This window comes from Ictidomys tridecemlineatus, chromosome Y (genome assembly GCF_052094955.1).
Source record: "Ictidomys tridecemlineatus isolate mIctTri1 chromosome Y, mIctTri1.hap1, whole genome shotgun sequence".
Classification (NCBI taxonomy): Eukaryota; Metazoa; Chordata; class Mammalia; order Rodentia; family Sciuridae; genus Ictidomys; species Ictidomys tridecemlineatus.
In genome coordinates this window covers 17,318,067-17,340,399 of record NC_135494.1, presented here as the reverse complement: position 1 = coordinate 17,340,399, position 22,333 = coordinate 17,318,067, and the positions used below count along the sequence as shown (strand labels likewise).

The window sequence follows — 22,333 nt, the reverse complement described above, 5'->3', positions numbered from 1 at the left end:
GGCCGAGTGCCTTCTCTGCAAGACAGTGGCCTTGGGTTATGGCTATGGATGCAGAAGTACTCTTGCCTATGAATGGTGGCTAGAAGACAGTTAGCTTCCACTGGCTGAAGAGCGAGCTGACTCCCAAGCAGGCAGCTCCATGGCCAGGTGCATGGTCTGCAGAGCCTGGTTAGGGTACAGGCTGCCAGTCTGGAAACTTAGTGGGCAGGAGTGGGCTTTGCTGAGGTGGAGGACATGAACCCTGCCCCAGAATACCCTAGCACATTCAGCTCAATGTTAACGATTCTGCAGGGCACTGGGTCGAAGGTGTGGGCCTGGGTTGGCTCCCCAGCATTACCAGGAATTTGTTAGAAGCACAGGATCACAGGCCCCAGTCCTCATGCTCTGAGTCAGAGGGAGGGTCTAGTGTTCTGACCAGCCCTGTAGGGATGCTGATGCAAGCCCAAGTCTGAGAATTGCTGCTGGGGAGACTGAATTTAAAGCCACACAACCAGAATTCAAATTCCGATGTTTCTTCCTGTCAACAATGTCATACTCAACCAATGGTAATTTCCACAAAATCTGATGAGCTCAGCTGTCAGAATCTTATTGTTCCATCTATAAGATGGGCATACCATCCCTATCTCATGGGGTTGTTTTTAGAATTAAAAAGAATGTATGTGAGAACTTGGCTAAGGCACAGCAGGTGTCCTTGCTGAAAGGCGGTGTGGAGAATCACGCTCCACCAGTGGGAAGGAAGAAAGACTTCCTTTACCCACGAGGCTCACCTCCTGGCACATGCCTCTGTCCCAGTGTGCTGGAGCCTTCCGCTACGTGCTGAGGACCAGTGCTTTCAACCTGTCCCCAAGTTCCTAGTTGTGCTCAAACACAGACAGCTCTCAGCCTGGAGATCAGGTGTTTTTTCCTTGGCTCGCCCTCTCACCGTTTCAAGGTTTCCCATCATGCTTCGTCCCTGCTTTTCACGGTGTGACCTTCTCTAGCTCTTCACACAGCAGAGCAGTAAATAAACACACTCAGGAGAAAGGAAAGTCCTTTGCGAGGGCAGTGCCATCTGAGCCCCACAGAAGTAATGGGGAGGAAAAGAAGAGAGGGAATGGTCTGATTTTTCTAAGCTGGAAGTCAGAAATTATTCCAGCTCCGCTGCAATCTGAAATTGGGATATTTCCACACAACACGCCTCACAGCCAGCAGCACTGTAATCTGTTTTAATTAAATAAACTGGAAACGCAGATCAGGCCGATGAGTGGAATGAAGGTGCCACAAACTTATATTTATAGCTCTATCGACAGAGGACTCATGACATCTGCTACCAACTTCTGCAGCTGTTTTATAAATGGAATAAATAAAACCCATGCAGAACAGCACCAACCTCACCAGAGACGGGCTACTGGGATTCTCCCAGCTCGACATTTCCAGTTTGTTTTACTGAAATGTTTTTGCCCACATTAGAGCAGACGGAGGAAGCAAAGTAGGCTATGTGAGCACTGAGAGGAGGGGAAGTGAATTCCCCGTGGCTGCCAGGCTTGGAGCCTGCACTTGCCCATCTGTGAACATGAGCCCTGTGCCCTCAAGCACTCACACAGGCCCCAAGGGCACACTGGTGGGCACAAGCCAACAAAAAGCCTGCTGACCCCAAATTAAAGCAAACAGGAGCCTGGGTGAAGGATGGGGTGGGACGAGAAGGACAGAGCAGAGCAATCAGACAGACATGAGAGCTAAAAGTAGGGAGGACGGGAAGCCTAGAGACAAAAGAAGAAATGAGTGGGCCGGGGCGGAGGCAGAGAGTGGAGGGAAGCAGCAGCCCCACTCCCATGAGGGCCTCTGAACCCCACCATCCAGTGGCACTCTTCTACCTGATGCCCAGAGCCCACCTCTCAGACCAAGATACTGGGGGGTACACACATCTGTTTCTTGACTGCAGATCTGGATGCCCAATCAGATCCCTGCAGCTGTAAGGAGTGTCCCCATAGGCACCTCAGCCACCCTCTGGCTCTTGAGGACAACTGAGCACCACGAGGGATGTGAAGCCTCATTTGCAAGCTTCCCTGCCCCCCAGAAGAAGCTTGAATCTCAGTCACTAGTGAAGTTTGCCCATTTGAGAGGCCCTGAAGGCCCTCTGGGTTCCATAAGGTCACATGATCTCACTGTGCGACAGTATAGGACCCTCGACCAACAAGCTCCTAACAGGCAGCTTGGAACAACTTTTAAAGTGCTCCAGGCATGGGTGGCTTCCAGAACTTAGAATGTGTGAAATTTTGCTATTCAATAAACAATTGAAAAACTCACCCACCAAAGACTTCAAGGGCACTAGCCCTGCCACCTGCAACCAAGACCAGTGTCCAGTTGCTCTGGACTGCCAGGTGAGGTTGAGCTGGCCTCTTAGGACTGCAGCCCAGCAGTGCAACCTGAGCAGGGGATTCAAGTAGCGCAAACACCTGCCCCACTGTCCCGCCCTACACTCAGTGCCCATGTCCCTAGGGCCAGGGCTGATGGTGGGTTCAGCACTCAGACCTGGGACAGGGACTGGGGTGTGTCCGATGTGTTGCCCCCAGGGCAAGGCAAGGATCAGGAAGTTCTGCTTAGGTGGCTTCAACTGTGACAGGCTCACCCCTATCGCACATGGATGGCAAGAAGTTAAAGGAGATTATGCAGGCCACAGTGTGGCACCCACAGCACACTCAGTAAGTGACATCTTCATTAATAGGACCAGCACAAAGGAGACAGCAGACTTCAGTAAATGGGCTCATGGTCCAGGGATGACCTGCCCAGAGTCCCATTCGCTAGAAAGAACCGGGCTGGAGATGGGAAGGTTCTGACTGTGGATCCCCTACTGGGCTGGGCATTGGATCTATGGGCCAGAGTGTGGGTGGGCTGATAGCAGGTCACAGGAAAGAGCAACCTATAACCTCACAGCTGGCTTATTCCTGGCCCCTGGCTGGTCCTTGCCAATCCAGGATTCTATTCAGTTTCCCTGGCAATGGGGCCCCGGACACCCCGGGAGGTTCTGCCACAGCAGCCTCAGCACTAAGAATAGTCAACTGGTGGCTCAGAAGTCAGAGCCCTGTGGGGAGAGACCACAACTCACGGCCTCATCTGGAGTGGGCAGGGGTTGCTATGGCCACTGGACAGTTCCATGGGATATGGGAGCCATGAGACCGGAAGCTTCCCACCTTGGGTGGACTCAGCTATTACAGTTTGCACCAGCCACAGATACCTTCTAGGTTCTCCATTTCTCCTGTGTGGGAAGCAAGCAATCGTCCTCGCCATGGCTAGAAGGAGGACCCAGGTCAGACCTCTGCCCCACAGCCCTCCTCACCAGGCCCATGCAACCACCAGATCTCACAAGACATCAAGGCCTTTTCATAGTAAGTGGAAGCTGGAGATGTGGACACCACCCTGAGTCTTGTGACTGGTACCCCGTCCCTGAGGCTAGCCTTAACTGTGGGGGCATGGCCACTTCAGGCAGAGCCCAGCCCAACTCTCACTGGACTCCACACCTCCCACCAGGCTCTGCCTCTTCTTTGTCAATGTGCTTATTGGTGCCCATTGTCATGGCCGTGTTCTCCTGAAGTCTAACCTGTGCCATGACTATGAGGACGACCAAGCATAGGGTACCCCTGGGCAACTGCCTGGGCCCAGGGACTTCCTCAAAAGCTCCTGTGGCCAGCCAGTGGCCCCCAACTAGCCTCTCACTGAGGGCTGCCCTGCAGTGGGAACAGGAGGATGCGGGCCTGCCAGGGCAACACTGCCTTCCCAGGGCAAAGGGCTGGTGCTAAAGGCTGGAACATGGGGTGGGGGACAGAGAACATCTAAGAGGCCCTTCCCCTGAGGGCACTATGGACCTGAAGCTGCCTGGGGAACCACACCTAATGCCAAGATCAGAAGTACCCCTACTGACCTGGCTCTTGCTTCCAGGCAGCAAGGCCTCTACCCTGGGGAGCCGCTGGACAGTGCAGGAGCCCGTGTTTGCCCTGCTTTCCCCAGTTCTTCTCTAAAGCACCACGCTTCCACATAAAAATGAACCACCCTTAACAAACTATAGGAGAAACAGCCACCACCTGTGTGCTTCCCTGTGTGGAGGTACTTCTGTGATGTTACCCAGGGCTGGGAGAAAGTCCCCCAGTTCCACTGGCCCTTGCTCAGTCAGCATCCCCAATCTAGACAGCCAATCTATCCTCCATAGGATAAGGTTGTGTTGCCACCCTCACCTCACTGTGAGTGAAAGCAGATCTCTTGGGAAAGTTAGGGAGTTCTCAAACCTCACACCTCATTTGGTCCTAAATTACCTGAGAGCAACCGCTCTGCATGAGGAACTGCAACCAGGATGGAACTGTTGGGTGCCTCTTAGGAGCAGTGCTATGCCAGGCAGAGACCTCCTCTAGCCTCACTGGGACCCTAGGACCCCATACACACCTCCCATAGAATAGAGTCCAGATGACTCCTCCGTCCAGTTTCCCAAGTCTCCCCAGAGGAGCTTCACCCTCCACAAGCACAGGCTCTAGCGCCTCACTCCCTATGCCTAGCAGCAGACCTTGACCTGTTGTACCCTCATTGAACAGGGAACTCCACAGCACCTGACTCAGCACAGCCACAGAGGTCTGGTCCATGGGAGAAGGACCCAACGGGGAGGAAAGATGAAAAGTGGGGGCAGGGGAGAGGCAGCCTTCTCCCCAGCAAGCTTCCTGTCTGGGAAAGCACAGGGGGTGTTCCCGGTTGAGCAGGAGAATAAAAACAATGTTGAGGAGAAACCCTCCCTGGGGCTCCTCCACAGCAGACCCATCTGAGGGCTCTCAAACCTGCCCCAGGCCCAGAAGCAAACCACAGGGCTGCAGCTGCTGCCACCTGGTGGTGACAGGAAGCCCACAGTTTCCCACCTCTGTGGATCTAGGTACTTGGACAAGACTCAGAGGGGCATCCAGTATGTCCCCCCAGCTCACACTCAATCCAACCACTATTGCATTCCCAAGGGCTGGGGATGCCACTGCCCATGCTTTTCTCCCCCTGCCAGGCAGCAGCATGCCCCCTCAGGGACAGTTCTACAAAAGAAGGCTGCCATCTACCACGTGGAACCCTGAGGGAGATGAGGTGCCAGGCCAGAATATTTGGCCACCTCAAACAGCAGAGTAGGTGGCATGTCCACTGACTCTAGGCAGCAAGTGGTAACTGGTGGACCTGGAAGGAGGGCGAGGAGGTCCAGAGCACTGCATGTGGGTCTCTACCTCAACACAGCCATGGGCTGCTGAAGCCCAGGTCCAGAGGAGCAAGGCTAGCGAGAGGTCAGATCACTTCTGGAGGGCCCAAGGGACTGTGTGCAGAAGGAAACAGCCATGACAGAGACCCCAGGTAAGGAGCGGGGAGCAGCTCTCAGACCCCACCCTGCACCTGGACTGGCCCCTTGAACCCCACAGTATTGGAAGGCACAGCTGGTGTCAAAGTGCACTCCAGCTGGGCCTCTAATCTCTCTGTCTGGCAAATCCCCCATAACTTCAGGAGACACAGGAGAAGCGGGCAACCTGCCCTTATATGTCCCAAAATAGAAAGTGAGAAAGGTCTCCTGACACACACCCATGAACCAGGCGATGGCTGAGATCCACCAAGTTGCCCCAGGTAGTACAGTGAGCACATCTGGTCAGTGAGTGCTGATATTGAAACCTGGGTCATGACACAGAACTCGAACACATGGCACCAGCTGTGCTCAAATGCTGGGCTCATAATGACCTGTGCAGAACATGTGGCCAACACAGATGGGGATTTCTCAATGTGAGAAATGCTAGGGATGATGGAAGATGTCGAGCCGTCCCTGCATATCTCTCTTCATTAGCATTTCATATGGAGTCAAATGGGTGGTAACAGGGTAGCTATTAACACGCTCATGTCCATGATGGCTTCACTCTGTGCAGCCAAGGATGGAGGGCCTGCTTCTAGGCACAGACACTGAAGCAGCAGAATGAGTTCCCAACCAATGGGGTTTGGAGGTCAGTACAGAACCAGAGGTCTCTCTCACTCGTGGTTCACTCTGCTGAAGAGTGCCTTTGAGGGCTGACCCCAGGCAGAGACATAGTATAGGCCCCCAGGGTGCCTGCAGGGACCTCAGAATAAGCGAGAGGCTGAAAGGATGTGAGGACAGCCCAGTCTGCAGCCTCCTGCTGTGGAGCAGGGACCCTGGGACCCCACACCCACCTCCCATAGGATAGAGCCCAGATGACTCCTCTGGCCAGTTTCCCAAGTCTCCCCAGAGGAGCTCCACCCTCCACAAGCACAGCTCTGGGCGCCTCTTTGCCACCTGCCACACCCAGAGCCCTAGTCTTGGCATTCCCCGTACCTCCTCACATACTGGGTGACCTGCCAACCACCTTCCCCCATCTCCCTGGACGTGCCAGCCTCCAGGGGAATCAAGGTGGTCCAAGATAATTCCCTCATATGAACCTTGTTCTCCCAACACAGCACCCCTAACCTGTTACCAGGTGAAGCTTGTTTATTAGACATCTCCCTCACCTATCAGCTGAGCTCCAAAGGGGCAGGAACTCTGCTGAATGTTCCCCTGTACGGAACTAGGCCCAGTGGGAAGCAATTGTGGCCACACAGGAATCCTGGCTCTCCCCTCTAGACCCTGGCCATCTGTCCAGCTGGGACATCAGAGGTGATCTCCAAACACTGGCTAAATGAGAAATGTAGACAGCACCCTGCATGGTGTGATGAGCCACACCAACACCTCTCATCTGCATCACCATCACACTGTGGATCCAGGCCCATCATGGTGACAGTGAGCACCAAGACCAAAGGATACCACAGAAGCTTCTGGGAGTGGCAGTGCAGTGGTGCAGAGCAAGTGCTGTGGCTGCACTCTAGGTCTGGCACTGTCCCATACCAGCTCAGTATCCTGTGCACACCCCCAGGCCTCTCTTGGCCTTGGCTTCCTCCTCAGGAAAATCAGGATAACAACAGCACCTGCTTCTGGAGATGGAAATAAAGTGCAGAGCCGGCTGGCAATGCTGGCCAACTTGGTTGTGGAGGTTTTCCTACCTAAGAGGAGGCATTGCCCATGCCCACAAGAGCTATGCTGCTCCTGCCAGGGAGTGGAGCAAACCCCTCCTCAGCTCTGCTAGGGAAACATTGGCATTTGTACCTCAGGGTGGGATGGTTTGCTGGGAAGCTGTGACCAGGCATGCAATGTTGCATTCTCAGGCCCATCAGGCAGATCCCAGCTCAGAGCAGATACAAGCTGTCCAGGGAAGAGAGGCCATGCAGGGCTCTGACCAGCCCAGGTACTCATCAGCAGAAAGCCTCAGGAGCCAATGAGTCATGCTAAGACAGATCTGCCCTCCATCCATTTTCCTCTAGAAGAGGACATGGGGCATCAAAGAGGGCCCAAAGGTGATGCAGGTGGCAGCAGGAGAAAGAAGAAAGAGGCCACAGGCTGAAGCTGCCCTCTACCCAGAGGACCCTTTAGCATCCCAGAACAGAGACTTGGAGGGAAATCACACAAGGAGAAACCGCTGACCCAGGGACATGGGAAACACAGATCCAAGCCCACACTCTAGGCCTCAGGGCTACCTCTGAGGCCCCCAGAGGGAACTCTACTCAGCAAAGGCCACCCCTCAAATTGACATCCTACAATACCTGCCATCTGGACAGGACTATCTAGGATCCCTCCAACTACCTCATGCCATGAAGAAAATTAAAGCAGACCATGTATGCAATATAACCATCCATGACCACACCCTCCCCCAGTCTCTGGTCCAAGGAGGATGACCATATGGGGACATGGGCCCTTTACCCACCCATGGCTCAGACTTACTTCCATCTCCGTACTGTGGGCATGCACCTTCTGCACCATGTCTTCAGCCTCCCGCACGCGCCGTGTCAGCTGGGGTGAGTACTCAGCCTGGGTCATCTCACTGTCATAGGACCCCAGGATGGCACGCATGCCATCCCGCTCCTGTGGGCACAGAGGACAATTGGTCAGCAGAACATGGAGACAGGAACCTGGGGAGCTCCCTTATGCAGCATCTCAAAGAGTTCAAGAATTCAGTTTCACGCTTACCTGCCAACAGTGCCCACCTCCAGAGCTCCTGTCCCAGAGGCCCAGGTGCTCAGAACTCCCAGGCCTTTCACCACCTAGGCCAGCAATCCCAACAGCATGTCCTAGTCTCAGTGCTTACTCTCCCTGTGTCAGGCTGAATACCCACTTGCTTTGACTTCTCACCAGATCTCAGACAGTAACACTCAGAGCAAGGACATCAGCCAGCATTCTGGTGGGTGAGGAGGCACCCATACGAGTAGGGATACTTGGCAACCTATTGGGATAAGAAACACTCTGCTCTGCCCAACTACCCTGACTCTAAACACAAGGCCAGGATCCATCAGCAAATGACTCCTCATGGATGCTTGAGGCCACCAGAGTGTCACTGGGCCACCAGCCATGCCAAGCAACCTGCCTCCTCTCTTGACACAAGATAGCAATCACAAGAAGCAGTGACCCAAGTTTCCTGAGACAACAGACTGATCACACAGCCAGGAGTCTCAGCCTAGACAAGATCACTGCTTACCTATACCCTGCTAGAGTGAGAGTCAGGAAGTCAGGAACCCTGGGAGAAATGGGTGGCTTTTCCCCTACCAAGACTGAGACTGATTCCTTCCTGAGACTGGAAAGATCCATCACACATGCCTGAATGAAAAAGTCTTGCTAAGTCAGCAGGGGGGCGGCCTGCAGAGACAGAGGATGCTGCCTGGTGGGGAGCTGAACTGCTAAGGAAGGCCATGCCTCACAGGAAGCTGCCTCCTCCTCCTCCTTTGACTGAGGCTGTCAGATGTGAACCTAAGGCCACAGGGCCACGGGGTTCTCCCGGCTTCAGATACTCGATTCCTAGGTGGAGAAGGTCCATCCAACAGATCCAGGACCAGGCAGGGGCTCCTCCCATCTGTCCTGCTGCCCCCCTGCACTCAGTGGACTACACAACTGGGGATAGGGGAGCCCTTGTTCAGAAGCCCAGGTGTGTCAGCGTACAGCTTCTCTGACCACCTGTGCATGCAAACACCCTGGGGGTCTTGCAGAAGGTAGACTCAGATTCCACAGGGCAGGCAGATCTGGCTGCAATGCCACCTTGCAATGCAGAGACCTTACTAGTGTGCTCAGTGACCCCCTTTTTGGCTCCGCCCACTTCTAGGGCCAGTGATGAGGAATCTGGAGCAACACAGGCCACAAAGAAGGTAATGGCTTCTGGGAGACCCTGGTTCAAACCCCAGCTCTGACCTCAAGTCTCAGATCCTTCCCAGTAAGATGGAGACATGAAGGATAGCTATGTAACTCAACACTGTTGTGAACAAAGTGTCCAGAGAACTGCCCTGTAAATGCTTGGTGCTCATGAAAGGATAGAATTGTATCAATGTTGGTGAACACTAGCAGTTAAGAAGTGAGGAAGCAGGTTTACACACTTACTGGCACATGCCCCTACCCAACACATGAATCCAGGGAAAGGAGCAGAGGCCAAGGTCAGACTAGCCCCTCATCACCTCCCTCTGTGCCCTGGCCAGCAGCTCCCTCCCTCCCACCCAGCCCTGGCTCAAAGGGCAATTCATGGCCCTGATGGAGACCTGCTCTCTCAGACCTCCAGGGGAACAAGACCTCCACACAGAAACAGGTCTTCATGACCACCAAGGTCCCCATGCAGGTAGCATTCTCTCAGTGTGTACTTCCACAGGCTGCTGCCCAACCATGTCCCCAGGAGAGGCCAGGCCCATGGCTCAGCCACCTCCAGCAGGAACACAGGTCCCTCCTTTGTGAGAAAGACAGGCAGCATGTTGGGGTGTAGGAAATCCTGCCTTCTCCTTCCTGAGATGATGGGCCCTCAGAGCCTTGGGCTGCTGTGTCTAGGCACTCTGCATTCACTGGCAAGGGACACAGTTGTCACCCCAGTGTGGACTCTGTAATTAGTTGATGACAAAAAAATTCAATAAGTGAAAAATTAAAGTTACAAATCCAACTGGAACTGGTCACATATCCGGGGAAAATTTGTTTCCACGGGAAGGTTTATGGAGTGTCATAATTTTATTGAAATCCTATATCTTCCCATTGACTTTTATCGTCTCAAGCTGGTTACCCGAGTTATCATTACCAGAGTGTCGATGCCGCTCGAGGCTGGGGCGGGGGATCTCCTTTCATAAACAAACTACAATTGTCTCCTTTATTGACCAATAAATCTCAAAAATGCTGCCCTTCACTATGGCTCTCTTCTATTACATCTCCAGGCTAGCAATGGCTGGCAAAGAAGAAAAATGTAAAGTGAAAGGTTTGTTGTTTGTACCTTTTCAAGAAATTGTTTTGTCATTAGCAGAAGAGCAGGCACTGTGCTGGTGTGATTTGGTAACGACTTTTTAATGACTGATTCCACTTGTGGTAAAGTTCGCTTCGTTTCCAATTGAGCAAACACAGACGATTAATCGCTGCACAAACAGGCGCCCAGGCTGTGCTGACAGAAGCCTTAAAGACTTGCTGGAGAAGTACAAAACAAAACAATGTTTTCCACTGAGTGCTTCTCCTGGGTACAGAATGGTCCTGTCTGTGAGCAATGGAGTTGGTTTGTCACCCCATTAATTAATGGCAATTCGAAGAGAAAGCTGGGAGACAGGCTCACCTTTGAAGAAGCCAGTGGAGGACCAGGGGCCTTGTGCCTTTGGAGACCCCTAAACCAACCACAGGATGTGAGTGCTTTCTATGCCTGTGGTGACCAGCCAGAGGCCATCCTAGTCCTGAGTCCCCTTCAAGAAGGAAGCTAAGGGAGTAAAGTGCCCAATGGTAAAGAAAATCATAAAGCTGGAAAAGAATTTCAAGGTCAAGGCCAGACAGGAATTTTCTAGAAGGAAACTGAGGTATGGAACTGCAGAATCACTTGTCCATGGCCCTAGGCATCCACTTACTGCTCATGGGTGTCTGAGCTTCCCAGTTAAAATAAATTTATCTGAGAACAGACCAGGCAGTGAGGCCAGCAGGGGGCATAGACTACCACCATAGGACAAAGAGCAGCAAGCAGGGGTGTAGGAGCTGGTCAGCCATGCTCCTGGGTGGAACTGAGAGTCCTGGGAGGCAGGGAACTATGGGCTCAGGGAGATCAAAGAGAAACCCACGGGCTGACACCATCACAGAAACAAATACACCAGGACAGATCAGGTGAGTAGAGGGTGCAAAGAAGAGTTTGAGCCCAGCACCCCCAGCCCTGCCCAGGGGACCCCCCTGTGGCAAATCTGTCCATACAAAACCACCCTCCTTGACCCTACTTCTTCACTGCCACTTAGGCTACCCCAGGGGACATCCAAAGCCCATCCTAGATAGCTGCCACCTTCCCCCCACAGGTACTAGGCTTTTGCTTCCCTCAAGGCTGGCCCGGAAAGTTCCTCCAGCAGGAATACAATGGGACCACGTTCCTTCAGGTACAGCATTACTACCTGTGGTATACTACCACAGGTATACAAAGTCTTGCTGCAATACTAGCTCCTCCCTACAGAATCCGACCCTCATCTCCCACACCTAGCAGTTTGAGGTTCATTTGGGCCAACCAAGGACCTGGGGAGGGTTCCCCCACTCAGGTTGTGCAGCTGCAACCAGTGGGACAGAGGAAGAGGGACTGTAGGAAGAGGAAGTCCCTAGGAGGTGACAGGAACAAGACAGAACATAGAGAAGGTGGGCTTCTTTGAAGATAGCACATGTCACATGTGTGCATATCTGTGTGACCATAAGTGCACATAATAAATTTAACTGGGTGACCCAGAGGTGGCCAGCAGAGTGTAGGAGCCATGCTGCTGACACTCCTAGCCCTAATGGTCCTACTGCTGCCCCATGGCACCCTGGCAAGTCCTGCTGGGGTGCAGGTCTCCAGGAGAACCTGTGTAACCACCAAGGGCTGCTGGAAGCCTCTGCTACCGGAAGACCCAGTACGTTCATCCTTTATCCTTTTGCTCATATATTCACCAAACATGGATTCCATGAAGAGAAGCCAGGGAAGGTATGGAGAAGGAGCACAGGCCTTTGGCAGAGAACACAGAAAAGACCTATGGCCCAAGTGCTAGAGAGATGCCAGGTGGACACGGGTGACCACAGCATGTAGACTACAGCTGATGCATAGAGGGAAAGGTACACCAGGCAGAGGGCACAGTGTGGGCAGTCCCCAGTGTGCCTTGCAAAAGAATAACAGGGACAGTGGTGATTACCCCTCAGCCACCTCAGTCAAGAGGAGGCCTTTTCCACTGAGCTCTTGAGACTAGTCCCAGAACACACTGAGGAGTGGCTTGGGAATGAAGAGACATCCACCACACATACACGGATGGCCAGAGTAGGTCACCTGGGCAGTGGGGTGCCACACACCTGCTGAGATAGTTGGGGGACAAGTCTGGGGAGGAGTCTGCCTCCTGCAGGGAACACCAAGACAAGCTTCATGCCCGGGCTGGAGAAGGGCAGCGCAGTGACATAGAGGAGACAAGAGCGAGAGCCACAGTCCCAGTCTGGGAGGGGGAGCCACGAGGGAGTCTATTGGGAAACAGATAATTCAAGGTGGCTGGCAGCACCTCAGGCTGATGGGAACAGAGGCATGCGGCACAGTTGTCACAGAGCTTCCTTCTTCCCACCTTCCCAGACTGCAGCCCTTCACCCCTCCAGTGACATGAAGTGTGCAAGCCCAGGACTAGCTCCCAGGTCACAGAGGCCCAACAAGGCCCAAATCCTAGCTGGACATCAACTTGCTTATGACCTTGGCAAGAATAATCAGCTCTCCGTGTGCCTCAGGAGGTTCAATCGTGAAGTGGAAAGGGCAAAGTGTCCAGCCAGCCTTGAGTTCACATGTATCTGCACATGAAGCTCTGGTACTTGCTAGGTGCTGAGTCACTGCTGTCCTCATGACCCTTCCTCCCACTGTTTGTTTCTCCAATGGGGAGAAGACACTAGGTGCTCTGTTGAGACAGGTGCATGTAAGTGTTTCTGAGCCCTCATGGTGAAGTAACCAGTGACTGAAGAGAGAAAGGGCCCACCCAGGATCGTGAGCCAGGGAAGGTCCCCAGGAAGCAGGGGTAAGCCCAGAGAGACCGAGCTGAGCTAGTGGCATCTGCATGCAAGAGGGTCCCTTCCTCAGATTTCTCCTCTGGGCAAAGCAGTGGCCCTTCCATTCACTTCTCCCTGGTCTCTGCTGCCAGGGCTACTGGGTCTCTTACCTTCTCTGACCACCCATGCATTCTCAGGGCCATTTTACCATAGCCTCAGCATGGTCAGCCAACTTGGTTACCTGCACTCAATTCTTGGTCCCTCCACAAGGTTTTTCTTAAGAAAAGGAAATTATGATCAAGTGCAGCTGCAAAGCCCTATTCCTACCTGCCCCATGGCACCCTGGCCAGCAGCTTCATGGAGTCAAGGAAAAACCCAGGTCTGCCCGCTCTGCCCACCCTAGGCCTCCTTTTCTATCACTAATCTCTCCTCAGACCCCACTTTTTGGTGTACACAGGGATCCTCAGGGTCTCCAGCACCAGGACCCTTTGGCCACACAGAGCAGGACCATTTCCAAGGACTTCCTTACACTATTAGATGCTTTGGAAAGGAGGAGAAGGAGGGGAGGACGCACACCCAAGAGGAGGTGGGCAGCTGCAGAGGAGGTGCCGCGCTAGTGCTTAAGAGGCTTCCTCTCTGATCCACACCAGTCTGCCCTTTGGCCTGTGGATGCCAGGGTTCTGACCCAGGCCCCAGACAAACATGTGCAGCACAAGGACCAAGCCTAGGCAAGCTCGGTCCTAGGAGAACTTCCTGGGGCACCTATGTCTGTCTGCTTCCTCTGGCACTCACTGGGAACTAGAAATCATACTTGGAAAAGGACTCATTAAGCAGAAGCAAAACTTATTTACAGGGTCAGAAGATCTGCCTTCCACAGTGTTCCTAACCCTGACAGCAGACATCAGAAGTGACAAGACTCATCAAAGCCTTCATCATGATGTCTGCACTGCCCATTTCTGTGAGAGAGGCTGTCCACTCCTGAGCCCATAGAATAGGCCTTGCATACTCCACAAGCCTCACTGTGCAAAGATGCTGGGCAGACTCTGCCCCAAGCAAGCAACAAGCACCCACATCACATAGACTGCCCCATAATCTCCAGGCTGGTAGGAGCCCTGGGCCAAGCAGGAAGCTTCCTAGGGAGATTTCACACAAGGCCCTGTATGCAGCATGACACTGAGTGTGGAGCCTGGGCCTGCAGATAGGGAAAGGAAGGAAGTGTGGTGCCTGAGCAACATAGACAATCAGATGAAGGAACCTGGACAGAGAAGCCACTATCCACAATGGGCAAGCTTGTATCTAAACAGACCACCATACTGTCAATGGTATATGCACACATGTTAGCCTAGAGGCTGTATAGGTGGGAAAAACATAAAATTCTAGTGCTGAGAATTTGTGGACTACAAGGCTACACTCATAAAACCTACAAGCAAATAACCCCAGGAAGAAAACACATGCAATGTCTAAGACCAAACACAAATAGGAACTAACACAGGTCCTTACTAGACAGCAATGACTCACTCCTTGAAGCGAATAAACCCCAAGGACAAAGTCCTAAGTGTATAAAATTATCATCAAAATTCACAAAATGTAAGGGCTGAGGCTGTAGCTCAGTGGCAGAGCATTCGCTTAGCATGTGCAAGGCACTGGGTTCGATCCTCAGCAACACATAAAAATAAATAAATAAAATGAAGGTATTGGGTCCAACTACAACTAAAACGTGTGTGTGTATGTGTGTATAAATTCACAAAATGTTAATGAAAATGAACCAACAATACAAAATTTAGGAGAAAGAAACCCACAATGTACTAGAATAATCAGAAAATAAGTATACCTAATATGTTTAGGTCAATAAAGGAATTTAAATTATTAGTAAGTTAATAACAAATAAGCAAATAAAAATGATTATAACCAAAAAGAAGAGCCAAACAAAATTAAAACAGAATGCTTAAACACTTAAATGTAGGAAGTAAATCAGCAGTTTAGATGTGGCTGAAGAGACACTTAGTAAACTGAAAGATAAATCTAAAGAATAAGCCAGAAAGAATAGGAAAAGACAAATACAGAAAATATGAAGGTGCTGAGAGAAATACAAGGTAGAAAAACAAAGTCTAAAATGTCTCTCACCAAAATCACAGAAAGAGGAGAGGAGACAGGAGAGAGGCAGTCATCAAGGTATAACGGTTGAGAACCTTCCAGAATCGATAAACCATAGCCAACTTCATATTGAGAAGCCACCACAAGTGCAAATAGTCAGGACGGGAAATTGGCACACCTTGACAGGTTAGAACAAGGCTGGGAGCCATGTGGGTCCCAGAGGCAAGTGCAGGAAGGATAGACACGTGGGCGGGTGTATGTGCTGAGAGGAAAAGAGGTCAACACTTACCACCAACAAGACTTGCCAGACAAAAACAGAAAGGACATATTTCTTTTCTTTCTTTCTTTTTTTTTTTTTTTGAAAGAGAGAGAGAGAATTTTTTAATATTTATTTTTCAGTTTTCGGTGGACACAACATTTTTATTTTATTTTTATATGGTGCTAAGGATCGAACCCAGCGCCCCGCACATGCCAGGCTGGCGCATTACCACTTGAGCCACATCCCCAGCCAAAAAAGGACATATTTCTAAATGAGAGAAATGATCATATCTCAGAGATAAGAATAAAGAGCAAAGCAACAAACCTATATGCACAAATCCAGATGTTTACTGACATTACAAGAGCATAGCTGCCCTCCTTATGGGGCTTCAATCGGTACTGCAGATTCTGACACCTCTAACAGAAATAGGCAGATCCACAGAGAGAATCATTAAGGACACAGCCCAATTAACCAGCACCATCAGTCACCTGAGTCTAATTGTCTTCATCTGCCAATAGCAGAACACATGTGCCTCTCAAACTCACACAAAATGTTCACAAGACAGATCACATACAGGAACATAAAACACCACTTGAACAAATACAAAAGAGGACAAGTCACATAAAGTAAGTTCTCAGATCACATTGCATTTGTACTGGAAATAAATGACAAAGAGAGCCAGAAAGTCCCAAAATATCTGGAAATTAATCTACTTCTAATTGCACATGGGTCAACATAAGTCTCAAGAGAAATTCAATCATGACTTTGAATAAGAAAATGAACATACAATTTTTCAAAATTTTGTGGAATGCAGCAAAAGCAGGGCTCAGAGGGAAATTCATAGCACCAAGTGCCTAATTTAGAAACAAAGATCTAAAATCAATCATCCAAGCTTCCAGGTAGGAAATGACACAAAGAAGAACAATGTTAAGCCTAAAGCAAACAGAAGAAAAGAAAACAATGAAAATCAGAACAGAAGTTAAGGGAAATGGAAAACAGAAAATCCAGAGAGAATACAACAAAACCCAAATAAAATTCGGTTCTTCAAAAAGGTCAGTGAAGTGAATAAACCTCTAGTTATGTTAATCAAGAGGGAGAAAGAACAGACAGATTACTAACATGGAGAGAAGAGGCTGTTACTGAATCCTTTGTAAAATGACAGGATAATAAAAGGATATTGCGAACAACTCTATACCTAGAAATTTGCTAAGTCACATGAAAGGGACTGACTCCCTGAAAGATACAAATTACCAAAACTCACAAGAGGAAGAAAAATCATGAGCATCGGCCTCTGGAGAGGCTCACAGGACTCCCCACTGCCTCCGTCCTAATGCTCATCTGCCCTGCAGACTTGAAACCAAGCAAGCACTAACCAATGTGTTAAGGTTGTTGACCAAAACACAGAAAGATTAAACGTGCTGCTGAACATGTAGAAACCAGCCCCAATTCTGGGCCAAATCCCTTACCACCCCCCAGTAAACTCCACAGTCCAACCTCTTGCTGTCTGTCACAAGGAAGCTGCAGACCCCACTTTATGCCTTTCCACTAATGAATGCTTTGCACTGACCTGCCTGGTATTGAAGGCTTCTTCCTTTAGAATGTCAAGTGGCCTGATCTAGGGATGGTTTGGGGCTATGCCTTGTAGAAACTCTCCTGCTGCTATTTTGGGGGCTACTCCAACCATGGGTTCAATAAGACAGAACAGCCTGTATCTATTAAAGCAAATAAATCAGTAATTAATAATCTACCCAAAAAGAAAACACCAGACCCACATGGTTTTCCTGATGAGTTCGACCAAATATTTAAGTGAGAAATGATACCAATTCACTATAATCTATTCAGAAAAGAGCAAACTATTCTTCATGATACTGTTAGGCAGATGCACAACAAGCACCTGTCAAAACCTACATAACTAACCAGGCACAGTGATGCACACTGTAATCCCAGCTACCTGGGAGGATGAGGCAGGAGGATCATCAGAGCCCAGGAGTTTGAGACTACCTCCTGGGCAACACAGTAAGATCCTGTCTTGTTAAAAAAAAAAAAAAAAAAAAAAAAAAAAAAAAAAAAACAAGATAAAAAAATGAACAAAGGAAAAGACACCAAAGAACTATATAACACAGAGTAAATGTTACTATAAACTATGGACTTTAGTTAGTAATAAGTTATCTATCAATACTAGTTCATCAATTGTAACAAATGTACCACAGTAACACAGGATGTTAATACTGACACAAGTGTAAAACTAAAATGAAGATAAATGGAAGTAAAAACAATATCTTTTCAAACCTCCAAACATGTGTGCACCATACCCTGAAGTAACAGCCTACAGGTCAGGTAAAGGTAAGCAGAATCAAGAGCTTTTAGGAGCCTGGCTCGTTGGGAAGAGATGGATGAGCTAACCTTTACCAGACTTTGATAAATAAAGAGTCTATCTTATAATCACCAGTGTAACTACTAAAAAACTATATAAAAGCTACATAGTTACCAAGATAATGAGGAGGACAAAATGTTAAGAAAAAAAAATTTTTTTTTATTCTCCAAGACACAAAAAGAAAAAAAAAAGAACACTGACAAAAGCAACTATAAGAAGTATGATTTAAATGCAAATGTTTCATTACATTAAGGGCAACCAAAATAAATACTTCAACTAAAAAAAATTAAAGATTTTCAGACTGAAAAAAAACCACAAAATCTATCTTTACCATGTACATAAGAGAAACATTTATAATGAAACAATGAAGAAAGTTTCAGAATGAAAGCTGAAAAAGCAAGAGGTGCAAATGATTTAAAAAACAGAAGCTGATAAATCCACAAAGGAGATTTAATGATTAAAAGAATCCATAAAGGATATTTCATAATAATAAAAGGCTAAATTCACCAGGAAGACAATGTTTTTCAATTTGTATGTGCCTAATAAAACAGCATCCAAACATACACTCAATAATTGGGAAAATTAAAAAGGGAAATAGGTAAACATACAATCATGATGGAAATTTCAATATAATTCTCTCAGGAACCATAAGAAAACTTTATAAAGGATAAAGAAAACTTGAATAGAACAATTAACAATGGGCACAGACATTTAGAGAATAGTGCACTCAACAAACACAGAATACATGTTATTTTTAAGTGTGCATGGGTAGTTTATAAAAATTGACTAATATTGGGGTCATAAGGTATAGCCCGGTAATTTTTTGAGGGGGGCAGGGATTGAATTCAGGGGCACTCAACCACTGACCCACATCTCCAACTTTATTTTGTATTTTATTCAGAGACAGGGTCTCACTGAGTTGCTTAGCACCTCACTTTGGCTGAGGTTGGCTTTGAACTTGTGATCCTCCTGCCTCAGCCTCCCAAGCTGCTGGGATTACAGGCATGCACCGTCGTACCAGCTAGCCTTATAATTTTTAAAGGACTGATGCCATTCAGTGTATAAACTGAGCACAAGGAAGCTAGAAATCAATAATAAGATAGCTTTTAAAAAATCACCAAATGGTTGGAAATTAAGAAATTTATTTCTGAGTAATCCATTGGTTGAGATAAAACCAGAATGGAAATGGATAAATATTTTGATCCACAGTTTGGATCCTACAAGTTTTCAAAGGCCCAAGTGTTGAAGGCTTGGTCACCAGCAGTGGTGCTTCTAGGAGGTAGTAGAATCTCAAGGAGATACAGCCCAATAGAAGGAAGTTAGGTCACTGGGGGTGCACCCTTGAGGGGACAGTGGAACCTCAGCCCCATCCTCAACCCCTCTTTTGTCTCTGGACCACAAGGTGAGAATTCAGCTCCACCTCACTCTTTGGACATGACATGCTACTCCACCAGGGGCCCAAAGCCACAGGGCCCATTGATTATGAAGTGGAACCTCCAAAACTGTGAGACAAAATAAAACTAAGTTGAATATCTCAGGTATTCATTATAGTGAAGGAATACTGACTAACACTAGGAAAAAACACCATATTAAAACATAGAGTATGCAACTAAATTTATAACCTTAAATACATGATAGAAGAAAGGATAAGAACAAATTATCTACATGTACAACTCGAAAAACTGGAACAATGACAAATGAAACCCAAAGACAGAAGGAAATAACATATAAGAGAAATTAATGTAATAGAACATATGCAAAAGAGAACCAATATAGCCCAAAGTGGATTAGTTCAAAAAAACTAATAAAATTGAAAAGCAACTGGTGATAGCAATCAAGAAAAATAAATAATAAGAGTAAGAAAGATGATATAACTATGCATCATATAAATATTTCAACATAAAATGAAAAACTTTACACAAGTAAACTTGAAAACTTCAGATAAAATGGACTATCTTAGAAAACGTAAAAGATTATCTGAAGTTTCAAAGCTATTAAAAATTAAACTCCAAATTTAAAATCTCCCCAATAAGAAAACCCCAGACCCAGAAGCCTTCTTTTATGCATTCTTTAAGAGAAAATAATACCATCCTTGGCAGGCCACTATGAGAGTTTCCAACTCCTCAGGCCTAAGAGACCATGACACCAAAGCCTGACAGGACAAGTGATAAAGATGAAACTCCCCAATGCTCACAGATATAAGATCCTCCGTTAACTCACCAGCAAACCAATGCAGCACTGCACACAAAGCACCATGCACAGACCCCACATGCTCATTCCTAGAATAGGTTTCTTGCAACATTTGAGAACCACTTAATTTCAATTCTCACTAACAGAACAAAGAAGAAAAATCATATGATCATATCTTGATATCTGCAGAAAAAGCATTTGATTAAAATTCAATATCTATTTACAATGAAAACAACAAAACAACGCTCTTAGCCAATGAAAAATAGAGACTCCCCCAGTGATAGGACAGATTTCCTTTCTATACATATTATACACACCATGATCTCTAATGGTGAGTGTGACAGCTAAGCTGGCCTCTTGTGCTTCCCAGCTGCCATGAAGTGAGCAGCTCTGCTCCACCACACCCTCTCTGCCACCATGCTCTATCTCAGCATGGGCCCACAGCACGGAGTCAGCTAACCATAGCTGAAATCTCCAAAACCATGAGACAACATAAATCTTTCCTTAAGTTGATTTTCTCAGTTATTTTGTCACAATGATGAAAATCTGACTAACACATAGGGTGAGCATATAACACATCCTCCAATAGAGCAGCCACACTCTGGATACCAGATAGAAATCCATATGCACCTGCATGAGTGCAGAATGCTCACAGTGGCATTAGTCACAAGTGCTGGAAAATGCAGGAGGAAAAGATAAAGTGTGGTACACTCATGCCAACACAAACAAGACAACTGCACAGCCACTTAACTGTGAACAAAGAAGCCTAATACAAAATACTACATGCTGCATAAGTCCATTTAAAAGTGGATACCGCTAATGGTGGTGTTGAACCTGGGGGTGGCGGGAGTCACCAGGTGTGAGCCATGCTTTATTTTTTGGTCCTGGAGGGGACCTGAGATGCACTGACACCACAGCACACGACATGTACTCAGAAAATGTGTGTTGGACGCCAAAGGCAGCTGAAAAGAAACTTTAAAAAAAAAAATAATCCATGATTTCTGAAACATGATGGCTACCCAGTCACATCTGCAGCCTACAGTAAGCCTGTTTGACCACCTGCCCAAGAGCCATGGTCCCAGAGCCTGAAGGACAGAGCACATGGCTCCACTTGAGCATGCCCATCCAGGGAGGGCTAAGGAGACACTGGAAGTGCAGGGCAGCACATGACCCCAGAATTCAAACATTTGAAACCAAGAGGTTTCTGGACAAGGAGTATAATCTAGACAAATTAATCTAGAGGCTGTGATTACATGACATGAAGGAAAGAGACAAGGAAAGATGAAGCAGAAGAGAATACAGAATCCGAGGGCAGACAAGTGTGTCCCCCAGTTCAGCTGTGGCACTGGGGCCTGGCACAGGCACCACCTCCTGCCGAGTCCCAAGAACACTGGCTCGCTAGTGTAGGGCTTTCCAGCACACGGAATCTGGGAGGGATACATGGGAGCAAATAACAATTTGTACAACTGGTCCAAATTTCTCGCCAGAGATGTCTGTGTAAACCCAGTCTTGTCTGCACAGTCCTCCAAACAGAAGAGAGGGATACAGAAACATTAGACTTGGTAAGAGACAATGGCTCCTCCACACACCAACCATCTCATCAGAAGCTAAACAGCAGGCAGAGGGACAGTCCCCTGATGATGCAGGGTGGACACGGGTACAAACAACTCTGTGGTGACACAAGTGTTCAGAGCTGTCAAAGCTCATTAACTGCAGTTAATTGGGTAAGAACAGTTCCATTGATGATGGCTGACGAAGAGGATAATTTCAGCAGAATGCAATTCTATTAATTTCTGTAGAGTAACTTGAACAAAGTGCGAACAAAGTGTTACCAATGCATTTCTTGCTTCACTTCTTTTATAAGTAGATAAGACTAATTTAGAATTAACACACCACTTGCTTAGACCAATTAGAGACTTTATATAAACAAGGTCTGGGCCAGCCTTGGTAGGGTGCATTCTGGAAGAGCTGGGTTTCCCACACGAGGCCGCTCAACCCTTTTAAAGTGGTGAACGCTGTCAACTGCGCTTGATGAAAATGTTTCTGAGACAAATCAGACATCACCCGGGTTGGGGAAGGTGAGAACTACGAGAAACTTTAGCCATGCCTAATGAACTGGTTCGTGGTAACAGGCATCATTCACTATGTTCTGAAAGACTGTCCTCAGAGATTGGTGGGGGAACAGCTGCAGGGCTCCTGGGTCACATTCTAGCCCTCTGCTGTGTCCGCTGCCCTGCATCCACAATTGGCAACCTTGATAAATACTCAATGACACTCCCACCATGCTCTAACACCTCCTTCTATTTTTATTACATTCCCTTAATTTCCTTAAGTCTCATTACAAGATGATCTTATCTGGCCAATAAGCCAAGTGTACTGAGGGCTGAGC

At 48.2% G+C, this 22,333-nt stretch overlaps 1 protein-coding gene across 1 annotated transcript in view; it reads right to left on the bottom strand.

Annotated features, from left to right (window-relative positions):
* The window catches only part of LOC144371882 (mitotic spindle assembly checkpoint protein MAD1-like), a 238,895-nt gene that overhangs the window by 44,369 nt on the left and 172,193 nt on the right, over positions 1-22,333 (bottom strand). Inside the window, 1 exon segment of the mRNA XM_078035192.1 lies at positions 7,799-7,939. Within this exon segment, the coding sequence (XP_077891318.1) occupies positions 7,799-7,939 (141 nt within the window).